This window comes from Parasteatoda tepidariorum, chromosome 4, assembly GCF_043381705.1.
Source record: "Parasteatoda tepidariorum isolate YZ-2023 chromosome 4, CAS_Ptep_4.0, whole genome shotgun sequence".
Taxonomy (NCBI): domain Eukaryota; kingdom Metazoa; phylum Arthropoda; class Arachnida; order Araneae; family Theridiidae; genus Parasteatoda; species Parasteatoda tepidariorum.
This window is the reverse complement of record NC_092207.1, coordinates 29,773,020-29,786,217: the sequence shown is the minus strand read 5'-3', so window position 1 is coordinate 29,786,217 and position 13,198 is coordinate 29,773,020. Positions and strand designations below refer to the sequence as shown.

General features: G+C 31.6%; 1 protein-coding gene across 1 annotated transcript in view; it reads right to left on the bottom strand.

Annotated features, from left to right (window-relative positions):
- Window positions 1-11,986, bottom strand: part of LOC107448718 (tryptophan 5-hydroxylase 1-like) — a 64,699-nt gene extending 52,713 nt beyond the window's left edge. Inside the window, exon 1 of the mRNA XM_043047641.2 lies at window positions 11,671-11,986. Within this exon, the coding sequence (XP_042903575.1) occupies window positions 11,671-11,784 (114 nt within the window). The 5' untranslated portion in view covers window positions 11,785-11,986. The remainder of the gene's footprint in view (window positions 1-11,670) is intronic.
- Between the last annotated feature and the right edge of the window lie 1,212 nt (window positions 11,987-13,198).

Genomic DNA, 13,198 nt, shown 5'->3' with positions numbered 1-13,198 from the left:
TTGTCAAAAAATTTTTGATGTGAGGCTTTAATTCATGGTTGAAATTGTTACATATCTAACTTTTGTGAAACTTAATTGTTACACCCTATGGATTATTAACTTTAAAGAAGTGAGGAAACGATTTTAGTGTAAGGAATACTATAGGCAATGGCAATTTACCTTAAAAAAAATAATGTAGAGAATAGGACAATGATCCTTAAACTTAAAGTGAGTGAATGAAAAATAATAGGACAATGATCCTTAAACAGTGAGAAAAATACCAGGTAATGGCCCTTTACCTTTAAAAAACATCAATGACGCGAATATGACGTATTTTCTGGAAAAGAAAAGCAACAGTCCACGTCCTATAGAGAAGCAGTTTGGAATTGAATGACTTCACGCTTGTTAATTTGAAAACTTATAGACCTGTCCCCCGCCTTTTTTTTCTTTTAAAAAAAGGAACTAAAGGAAAGGTTATAAAGAAAGCATGAATCTTGTTTTTGGAAAATATGTGAGCTAAACAATACCGTTAGGGGGGGTTATTTTGTGACAGGTGGCGTTACTTTTGGACACTCATGTTTTTGGGAATTAAATGGCTTCCAGCGATAGCAAAAATAAATGTAATTTTTTTACGGAATTTTTACTCAGTTTCAGGGGCGGTGTTAGGTTACCCTTTCAGAAATAATTGCTGCTTGTTAATCTACAAAAATTGTAATTTGATGGTGTCTCTTTTGCTGTTTGTCAAATCTCAGCTGAGCACCGACCACAGTGCTGATATGAAATATCCTCAGCGGTAGACGGATCATGGGATACAGTCCCCTTGTCGACAGGCTAACCGTGAGAGGTTCTCGTGGTTTTCCTCACCATGTAACGCAAATGCGGGTTAGTTCCATCAAAAAGTCCTCCACGAAGGCAAATTTCTCCCAATGCTTGATCCAGGAGTTTCCTTGTCTTCTGGATTAGGTTCTAAATTACAAAGCTACGGAGTTGAACATTAATGGGCGTAAACCCAAAATTGGGTCGGCTGTTCAACGACGGTTATAAAAAAAAATTAAAAATATCAGCTGAAATTTTTCGGAATTGTTATCAATAGGCTAAATTAACATTAAGATTTCTGGTATAATGAGCGTATTTCACTTATAATTAAAAACCCTTTATGTATTGTAGTTTGTTTTATACGTCATAATAGCCAACAACGTAATACTTTGGGAGGGGACATGGGACTAATATTTGATTAAGTATTGACCAATAATGAGAGCAGTAATCATGACAGAGAAGAAAAACTCACATGAAGGATATTTATTCTGACGTCAGAACACTAGTGAAAGATATTATGATAAATGAAATATCCTGATCTCTCTAATGATGATACACAACACAAATACTCATGCATAATGCTGTACTGTGTTTAAAAGAACTATTACATAATGCTGTACTATGTTCACAAGAACTAATACATAATGCTGTACTCTGTTCTTGTTCCCTGTTTTTATAATTTGCCCTCAATCGTCATTTTTCTCTATCTATAGTTCGAAATGAATGGTTCTATGAGAAACGATAAATCGATGTTCTACTGCATATGTTTAATATTAAATTGTTAAAAAAGCTCTGCTGCACCCTTGCAGCATCCGTTGCTGAAAGATCTCGTTGATCGATGTTCTACTGCATAGGTTTAAAATTAAGTTGTTAAAAAATCTCTGCTACACCCTTGCAGCATCCCTTGCTGCAAGGGTGTAACAGCTTGATCTCGTTGATCGATGTTTTACTGCATATGTTTAATATTAAGTTGTTAAAATAGCTGTGCTACACCCTTGCAGCATCCCTTGCTGAAAGATCTCGTTGATCGATGTTCTACTGCATATGTTTAATATTAAGTTGTTAAAAAAAGCTCTGCTACACCCTTGCTAAAAGATCTCGTTGATCGATGTTCTACAGCATATGTTTAATATTAAGTTGTTAAAAAAAGCCCTGCTACACCCTTGCTGAAAGATTTCGTTGATTGATGTTCTACTGCATATGTTTAATATTAAGTTGTTAAAAAAAGCTCTGCTACATTCTTGCAGCATCCCTTGCTGAAAGATCTCGTTTATAGCAATAACGAATCAAAATCGGAAAGTTCAGCTTTATCCAAAGTCATTTAGAGCTTATTGATGAAAGATTAAACTAGGAACACCAAAAAACAACAACACAAAATGAAAATTCACAAAAGTTGAAATTTTTGCAAGTGTTGCAGAACTTTTTTAATAACTTAATATATGCAAGTGCGGTGGCGTTTAAAATCATCATAAATTAAATTTATGAGACCAAGATTGAAATAGAAAAACTTAAGTTCTGCTGCCATTTCAAAGATAAAACTAAAATCTTCCAGAAAATCTGGCAGCTTTGCAGTCACAAGGATTCCTACAGTCCCGCTTGCTTTCAGCAAAAGATTTTGTTAAGTGATAGAGAATTAAAAACTAATACAAAAAATTTTGGTTAGTTCTTTTTTTTTTTTAACAATTCACAAGCTCACCACGAGTTACTATTAAGAAGCGTTTAATTTTAACTTTTGAATTGTTTTATGTTGTGGTATACAAAATAACTTAAACCCAGATCTACCAATTCAAGGATTTTATATAAAACATGAATTTCGCCCACTAAGTGGAACACGTTTCAATTAATTAGTTATGATACTAGTTTTCACATTCTTTTAGAATTTCGATAAAAGTGAGCAATAACTAATTACAAATTGTGGTTGCCTTTTGTTATAAAATGCATGCGAGCTTTAGCAACTAACATTAATTTAAAATGTGGATGCATTTTGCAAAATTAGAACGAGAAAGCAAATTTAATACTTTTATTATCTTTTCTAGGAATAATAAAGTGGTAGGAAAAAAAGGTATAAATTATCTGAAGTCATACTTACGATGTTATTAGCTTACGATGTTACGAGTTTACGATGTTATGCAGTGAAAAATGTTTCCCGTGAAACCATTTTTATATTTAAAACATTTTTAATGTTGTTGTCGTAGGACAGTTAAGACAGAGAGGGTGCAATTGTTCTTATTTTCCAGTAGGGCCATCTATGGCCAAGAGTTAAACTTCTGCCACACCCATACATTACACCCGTTTATAGGGCAGACCTATTCATACATCCGTTCATTCATCCACTGTTAGGTTTGTCACCACTAGATGGCGCCACGAGATATCAACAAAACTTGAGAATTGATTAAGGAAGAATTGCAGAGAGAATTAGAATGTTTTTTGGAGAGAGCGCAGCGGCGTTTGAACGATGTGATTCTGCTATTATTCTTTTTTTTATTTTATGTGGTTTTGTTTGTGATATGGAATAAAAATTGTGATGTGTTTAAATAAATTTGTTTTATGCCAAGGAAAGTTTAGCGTGAAATCTATTTCATATTATGGAAATTTGAAAAAGAACCTGCAAATTTTAGTTCCACAGATCGTAATTTTGATCTGAACGAGAGAATGATCAGCCTCCAATCCAGTACCCGCAGAGACGTAATTTGTTATGGGAACATTTAGGGCTTTGTGACCCCGATAGATTTACGTGCACCAGTCACCATTTACTAAACTGGGAGTCTTCGGCCGGCTGGATTCGAACTCCCGTTCTCACGAACATGAGTTGAGAGCCTTACTAATCAGGCCATCCCGGGAAAAACATTTTAAATTATTTTAAAATATAAGCTATATGAAATAGCAGCACTATAAAAAAATTTCAATTAAAATTCGGTTACTACAAATCAAATTTGAAAAATATTAATATTAAGATCTTAAATGATAAATACAATAATGAATTAATGCTATAAAAATTTTGTATCAATGAAGTATTGAAGGAAATTAAGTTGTATGAAATGAATGAAGTTCATCTTCATTTTTTTCACGAAAGTTCATTTTGGAAATACAAATTCTTGAAATAAAATTCAGTATTTATTTTTAAATTGAGCTTACTTAATTTTGGATGATTCAAAGTCTTTATTCAAATAAACATTACAATTTAAGAATAATTAAAAAATAACTCTAAAAATATACTTTTTTTAAACATCTTTTCTTTTTTATTCTTTTCTCTACGAGTAAATGTTTTTTTTTCTTCTACTTAAAAAGTCCATACAATAAAAAAGTATTGGAAGAAAACATATTTTCGAATGTTCTGATTTTCTTTTTTCGTGTTTTTTTATTTTTTTCTTGCCGCAAAAGATTTCGAGAATCCAAACGATAAAGTGGAAAGAGCGAAACTTAAAATGAAAGCAAGCGATAAAATGGCGAGACAAAAAAATACTTGATATTCAAAGAAGAAATAAGAGAAGAAAAAAACGCTAGATGTGTCGTAAAATTAAATTCCTTTGAAAGTTAAATTGTCAAGATGGGCATACGTGAAATTCCACTATTCCAATATTGATGTAGGAAAATGCTATGCCTGTGACAATGATTATATCTAAGAAACTCGAAAAATAATTTTGAATTACTTTCATCAAATGTTTTATTTAATTGCTTTTAAGTTATTTTTATTGAAATTCACTGCTATAGGCTTGAAATAAGATTTAATACCCAGTCATATTTTTTTTCAATAAGAAAAGAATAAGTGAAATAAAAATAATTTAATACTTCGGACTATAATTATATATTACTTCTGCGCGTAATTACATTGCTAGTGATATTTAAATATTAGCTGTCGTTGACTTAAAATTGAGACCTGCCACTTTTTATTTTGAATCCAAATGAAATTTTTAATCATAAATATTTTTTAAACACAACCTAATTTAATACAAAACAAGCTATTGTATAGTACTTCGATTTGATTCATTCTGCTAAATGCATTCTGTACATAAATATTTAGACTTGTTTTGTGTGATTCAAAATCTGCTTCCAAATCTTCAATAATCTGAAAGGCAGATAGTGCAATTGTCAGTATGAGCCACGACTAGAAACTTCAAAACAAAGGACTTTGTGGCGAGGGTAGAGGCTACTATAAGAAGATTGAAGACTAGGAAGTCTGTTGGACCTAATTTGGTTATGCCGCCTAACCTGAAACTCAGAGCGGTGGTGGCTCAGGGGATAGAGCGTTCGTCTGCTAATGAAGTGAAGCAGGTTCGAATCCCAGCGATGGATGGTCGATACGAATTCCGCACCCTGCTCGCTCCGACCACAGTGCTGACGAAAAATATCATCAGAGTGGTAGACGGAGCATGGGTCTTCTTGCCGTCAGGCTAACCGTGGGAGTTACTCTTGGTTTTCATCTCCATGTAACACAAATGTCGGTTAGCTCTCCATGAAGGCAAATTTCTCCCAATACTTCATCCAAGATTTCTCTTTTCTTCTGGATTGGTTTCAAAATTACAATACAAGGCTACGGTGCTGAGTAATGGTAGTCGTAAACTCAGAATTCGGGTCGACTGTTCGACGACGGTAATAAAATAATAACTTGAAACGCAGGATGCGAACGGTCATTTGACAACTTAGAAAGTGGTAGTAAAATTAAGGAAAAAAAAGTATGTATTTTAATAAATTCGTAATTACCATTAAGCCTAATATTTCCAAATAAGTATACCTAGTTGTGAAATTCACAATCCAAAATTTTAAAGCGAAAACTAATAAAATATATTTGTTAATTTTTAATAACAACATTGGTACCATTTTATACTATTTAAAAGGACAGAAACTTTTCGCGGGTTTAATTTACGTCTTAGACCTGAAATTATCTCTTTTATTTCATCAATTGATGTTTTTCGGGCAATTGGATTCCTGCAAGAGTCGTTTTCTTGCAAGTGTCGTCATCGTAGATAAATCGCAACATTTGTCGATCCAGAAGCCAATCAGATTTGACACACACGCGAGACGTCACTTACAGGCACACAATTAAATATGATTTAAATCACATAATTGAGCATAATCACGAACCCTAAAAGATTATTTTCTGAAGTTAATGGGCAATAATTCGTAGATAAAGTACGCATTAAGATAGTCCCAAAAATTCCCAGCGTCAGAGTGGCGCCATCCTTTTAGCGAATCAAAATCTCTAAATTTTAGCATGACGTTTCATTAAGATAAGAATATCCTTGCAACCACCTCCCTTTTCAGAACCCTTCTTTAAATATCAAGAGAACCAAAAATTCGCAGCTTTTCATATTTTCACGGCTAGATAAATCTGTGCCAAATCCCAACATCCCTGCTAGGGAAACCACCAAGTAATCGATGCAAAACTCCAGCGAACTATATTATTTTTTATATAGAATTAATTATTTTTTAATATAGAAAGAATCTTATTCATTACATATTTGATTAATACGGATTCGACAGATTTGAATGCTTCAAACATTTAAAAAATGAGCAGATTTTTTTTCCTTTTCATAATTCCATAAACGATAATGCAAGTTTTTACATACAAATACTGAAATTTTATTAATTTTTGAAAAATATTGGTCTGAAGATAATTCCAAAAATGATAAATCCTACCTTAATTTCTTGTTGCATTTTTTAGAATCGTCATTAACAAGACAGTGTGACGCTGCTAGAATAATTTGAATTAAATTTGTGGTAATCCACTAGAGGGCTCTGTTCAATTAAAGATCAATTAATGAATAAATAATTTTATTGTATTAATACAGAATCCGTTCAATAGATTTAGTTACCGATTCTATTTGAATAAGATTTAGACCTAATCATTTAGTTTAGTCACTAATTTCAACTTAATATACAAATTTAGTTTTTAAAAATTCTATTTAATATTTGGTTGCGATTATTTAGCAAATTAATTTCTAACAATATTCTACTATTTTGTATGCACATCCTTATGTGCATAGCTTTACAGGGAACATTTTGATGTTATGTTCATTATAAAAGTAAATATTATTTGCTATTCTTTTGTTTGTTAAACGTTTAATAAGTTTCCTACAGTTTCAAGTAAGTTAATCATAGATTATATTTTGATTAACATATTTGGATAAAACAGTAGGATTATAATGAAAGAACATTACTTTCAGTTTTAAAGTTTCATTTCGGGATCAAGAATATCGTAATGGCAGAGAGTAATATTATTAAAAGATGATAAATAAGTATTAAAGTAATATTAAATAATTTACAGATGAAAAATACTTTTATGACTTTTGCTAATTTTTTGGTAATTACAACTATAGAACTTTGGATCTTCTTTGTTAATTAAAGAACCATATAAAGTGATTTATTGGCCAATAAGAATGCGCTGACAGTGAGAAGTGGTTTTATACCATTATACTGTGTTGTTTCCATGTTGAATTAATTTTTAAACAGTTTAAATTTTTTCCCTATTGTCACGATAAATTGGGGAAGGAATTTTTTTTTTACTAATTTCAGCGAACAGTTCTTTTAAGGTTTAGTACATAACTGGAGTGCAAACAAGTTTCCACCGTTTTCTATCAAAAATTAGCAGTTTTTTTGTGAAAAAACGGTACATTGTCTTTTATTCAAAATATTCTCCATTACTAGATACTACTTTTTCTCATCTTTCTGGGAGCATTCGAATACCACGTGGGAAGAACTCTTCATCTTTCGATGATATTCACGAATCGACTCAATCCTTGGTTTCTTCAAATGATGTAAATTTCTGCTCAGACAGATCACGTGCCATTGACCGGAATAGGTGATAATCTGAGGGGGCAATGTCTTTCTAAATACCAAAATCAATTTTCATGCAAAATCGACGTTCAATGTCTCCTGCCTTCAGAACTCAACTTCCTTGTTTTTGGATCATTCCCAACGATTTTAAACGTTGTAAAATTGCTCGCTGAGTCACTTGTAATGTAAGAGCAAGTTCCTTTTGCCTTTGGTACGAATCTTTTTCCAATAATTTTTACAATTCCTTGTCTTCGTACGATTTCGGCCTTCCACTGTTTTCTTTGTCTTCTCACAGTTCCACGTCAAACTCACAGTTTGTAAATTTCTGAAACCACTCACGACAACTTCTCTCACTTAAAGCAGCCTCACCATTTGCTTCTCCAAGCAACCGATGAGTCTCAGCTGCAGATTTCTTCAAATTAAAGAAGAAAATCAAAACTTCCCGCAAATGGCGCTTACTTGGCACAAAACTTAGCATTTTTGCACGAAAACAATTACGTAATGTTAATACGGTATCACTAATACTTTAAGGTTATGTTGTCACCAGAAGAACAAACTTACAATAAGACGTTTAACATCAGTCAAATTCTACATAACCTTCTGGTAGTCCCATCTTGTGACGAACAACGGGAACTTATTTGTACACCCAATATTTTAAAGGAAAAAGTATTATGTTAGTTTGATTTCTAAACAAGCAATTAGGATTATAATTTACGTTTTAAGTGTTGCCATGGAAATATTAAGTAACATTTTATTTTTTTAACCAGACTCATCAGCCCGCTCGATATAAATGTTAAAATTTAACTCTATCTCTCTCACTTTTTGTTTTACCGGCATCAACTCAAGAGCAAGCTTATAAAGAAAAGAACTCGTTGTTGTTGTTTCTAATGCAACTTGCCAATTAACCAGAAAGCCTGCTTGATGACATCAGACAAACTTAAGGCAGAGGGTGCTTTTCTTGTTTTCCAGTGGTGTCATCTATGGCTAAGAATACGTCTTCAGTCACACACATCACAGCCCGTTTTAAAGGGCTGACCCATTCATACATTCATTCATAGATCATTATTTTGACCTGAAGCAGAGAACAATCAATCTCTAATTTAGTACTCCCTGAGATATTGGTTTCTGATGAGAGTTTGGAGGACTTCATGACATGACAGATTTAACTTGCACCAGTCACCATTTACGAGCTTCAGCTTGCGAGGTTCGAACTCATAACCTCATGAACCTAGGCCCAACCAGGCTATCCCGCCCCCCCCCAAATAAAAAAAAACTTGTAAGGAAGATAAATAAATTAGTCTATAAGAAGGAATAATTATTATTTAAAGTAAATCGTTATAACAGCTCTGGAAAAAGTAAGAAAAAATTTACCCCAAAAAAATAAATAAATAAATAAATAAAAAATAAAAAAAAGTAAATAAAAAAAATAAATACTTAAATTTAGAACTACTTTTAGACTAATTGTAATATTAAAAAATCATATTAACTTTAAAAAAAATGTTCTTTTCAGCAATTCAAATTCTAATACTGTAGTTAATTATCTAGGGCGATCCAGGTATTTACCAATGGGGTACCAATTACAGGTAGCAATGGGAAAAGTCGCAATAACTCTTCTTGGGGAGATTAATTTTCAAAATATTTTATACTTTTTAATAATTTTCAACCATAAATTAGATTAAAGAACATTTTTCATGAATTAAAGGGATAATTTTTTAATACTGCGGGGGTCATTTTTAAAATCTGGTTTGGTGGTTGATATTTTTCAAGCCAATTTTTTCATAACACCAATGTACAACTATACAACCACATAAAATTACAAATAAGAGAAACACATTTACAACTAGTAGTTTTGTTTGAGAGGAACGGGACTTTTTAGGGTGGTGGGGTAGAATTCGAATTCTTTTTTGGTGAAAGATACTTTTTACTTCAGTAGGGATTATTCATTCTAGCCAAGTTCATTATATCTAATGCTCAAAATTTACATGACAAGAGAATCACATATGTAACACCAATAGTTAGTAAACTAAAGCATCAGTTTTAATTATTTTTTTCTTCTGGAGGGAGGGGTATTTTTTAAATCCTTTTTGCTGGGCATAATTTATTGCATCTTCATAAAATACGGAAAACATAATGGAGTTCTTAAAGAAATTTAAGTTTTATGCTACAAATCCTTGTTTCCTGTGACTGCAGTACTAACAGGTTTCCTTTAAAAAAAAAAGCGGAATTGATGTATTTTGAATATATTACGGATTAAAAATTACATTTCTTCGAAATTTTTTTGGTTGAAAAATTGAATTTCCAGTACCAGTCTACAAAACATTGGAGAGTAATGCCAACATTTCAGACGTAAAAAAAATCTTAACAGGGCAGACGAAAAAGATTTTCCCGAATATGACGTAATAGCATATTTCGTATTTTCCCCACTGTGCAGTTTATGTTCGTTACGCTGAAATATTAAATCGATTCAAGCCTACCCTCTTTCAGCAGGTGTTGGTTAGAATCAAAACAGGGACCTGTGGAGTTTGAAAAGCTTTATACAATGAATTCCCTTAATCAACTAATACTTTTGTTTCCCGATTTTTTTTGGGGGGGGGGGATTTTGTTAACTGTTAACAACAATAACTGTTCTGTGCAAAGAACATAAAAGAAATTCAGATTTTATAACTTGTTAACGACACTAACTGTTACAAACTGTTCGGTGGAAAGAGCACAAAACAAAGTTAAACAAATAAAATAAAATCCGTTCTGCTTTTTCACAAGTAAATGGTAAAAAAGCACTGGAAAAACAGTCCGGGAAAAAAAAGCAAAGTAAAGTATAACATCAGAATAAACCACAGGGATAAAGCGACACAAAATTGATCCCGAATAAAATATGAATTAATTAAATATTGATAAATTAAAAAGTTATTTTAAAATTGGATAATATACAAAGATTAGTTTGAAATTTGCGGTTAAGGAACTTTTTACAACTCATACTTTTAATTTAGACTCTTTTTTAAACTTTAAAAATTTTCAATTCACAATAATTACACTTATTGTATTTTGTTTGGATAAAAATTTTTATTTTTAAACAAGAGTACATTATAACGAAATATTTAATTATTTTTTTAAATATTTTTAACTGATCATAATGTTAATATTCTGAGAGAGTATTGCTAATTGATACATAGTATATGATATAGTACATAATATAATGCAGAAAATATGAAATTTCATAAATTCCTCTAGATACATTTCAAATGAAACGTTGCTTATAAATTAATCTTATTAAAAAATAGTTCGTTATATTTGAATAAATGTTCAATTACATTAAATTTGTGCTCAACGTTCTGAATCAAATTGGTCGTTAAATTGTTGTAACTTTTAAAGAGAACCACCATTTTGTGTAACAGTTTTGCATTGCGATCTTAAAAGCATTCCTATTTTTCCCCTATTTAATTTCACGATTTAAATTTAGTCATCGACTTCTTAAAATAATATTTCACAAAAATATTTCCAGCAGTTAATCCTAATTGGGATAAATAAGATACAGTTATATAATTCTAGCTTAAAAAATTGTATATTTATTTTTATTGTTTACGGAGATTTGGAAAAATTTTTAAATTTGTAGGGGACATGTCCCCAGCAGTCTTGAGGGGAATGGGCATCCTTCGAGCTGTCAGTGTGGTATTTTTTATTGCAAAATTTAACGTTCATAATTTCTCGAATTAATCGTCGAATATAATCATTTTTTATTTCATCGCGCTTCCTCTAATTATTATTACTTTTTTTTTTTTACTTCTCTTCGTAATTAAAAGTTTCCAAGTCTTTATAGTGTTTGCCCCGAAAGACAAAGTATAACTTGAAATTAAACACCCAAAACATCAGCGGTGCCTATGATTTTTTTTTTTAATACAGAAAGAATCTTAATCGTTACATATTTGATTAATACGGATTCGATAGATTTGAATGTTTCAAACATTTAAAAAATGAACAGATATTGTTTTCCTTGTCATAATTCCATAAACGATAATGCAAGTTTTACAAATACAAATACTAAAAGTTTGTAAATTGTTGTAAAACATCAGTCTAAAAAATAATTCTAAAAATGATAAATCCTACCTTAATTTCTTCAATATATGAATCGGTAAAATCTGGCAAACTAGCCATAGCAGGCGTGCTACAGCATCTACGGCTCTGGAAGTTGCTTCGTCTTTCGCTAGCAGCTCCTTCCATTGCCCTATCAAATCAGGACTTCAAATTTAGGGCTTCAGTTATAGTGCCGTATTAACAGGTGAGCTCCAGTTTTCTCCGGTTTTGGAACGTAACTCGGGAGCTTTGATCTTTCCCGTTGAGGGATTCGGGAAAAAGGAAAACTATCTCTAGTGGGTGGGTTTCGATGTTTCAATCAACCAATCCTGGTTTTCTCCGTTAAGGTGCGCAAAAGTTGAAAATATGAGACCACGGAATTGAATCAATTGCAGTTTCTTGACATTTTATGAGTGGGCATTTTCTAATTTTGAAGATCGCCATTTATAGCAAATACATATAATTAATCTATTCCTATCTTTAGGTAGAATTTACTTGTAAAATTTCACTTGGCACTTTTCAAAATTTGTTTTCAAACTAAATAAATTAGTAAGAAAATTTTTTTTCCTCTTCATAAAATACCTCAATAGAAAAAATGAATAAATAAAAACGGTTTTTCGAAGTTGAAATTTTATTTTAAATTAATGGAATAAAGAAATATCGTTAAAAAAAATTAATAGTTACAAAATCAAAACAAACTTAAATTAAAAGAACTGAAAATTGAATATATTTAAGTGCAAAACGAAACTATACCATTGCACTTATTAAGATCTCATGGGTTCCATCTTTAGTATTAGTTTAAATCTTTTTTCAATCTCTTAACTTGTTCTAAATATTCACTTCTCGCAGAGATGGCCTTCTTCTGTTATTCACAGATTCCACGACCCCGAGCTTCTTTACTGTTTTTTCCTTCTTTGTCTTTTCGCGTCAGATTTTATCCTTTATCTTTTTTGTGTGATTTTTTTCCTTGAGTACGTAATGTCGTTTGAATTTGATGTAGTTTAGCCGATACCGACTCTTTAGTCTATTCAATTCTAAATTATTTCATAATAATTATAGAAATACGATTTTATTTACCTTAGAAAAATTCTAACACTTGATATTAACGATATGAATCTTAACGATTGGTTAATATTCAAGAAAACGGTCATAAAAGTGCCTATTTTTTTCTTCTATCACAAATACACGTATTTGATTAGGGCTGACATCTAGTTTAAAATAAACTAATTATCTACAAATACCTTAAAAATATCCTGGTACTGCCATCTGGTGTGTAAAATGTGAAATAAATTTTTTTCCGGGGGAAAAGAAATGAATTAGTTTTATTCTTATTGGCGCATTACTACTGAACACTCCAGCCCGGAAATATCACGGGAGCGAGAAATAGAGGGCAAAACCTCACCCCGTCATTTTCACGAGAGCGAGAAGGGGAGGGGTTAAGAAAAGTATGACAACGTTTCAAAGAAGTCGCGGGCTCTTCGTCGAAATTAAATAATAATTCATTTGGGGCAAGCATTTGTGTTGATTCATTTACGTTAAGTGAATTTCTTTGCAATTTGTA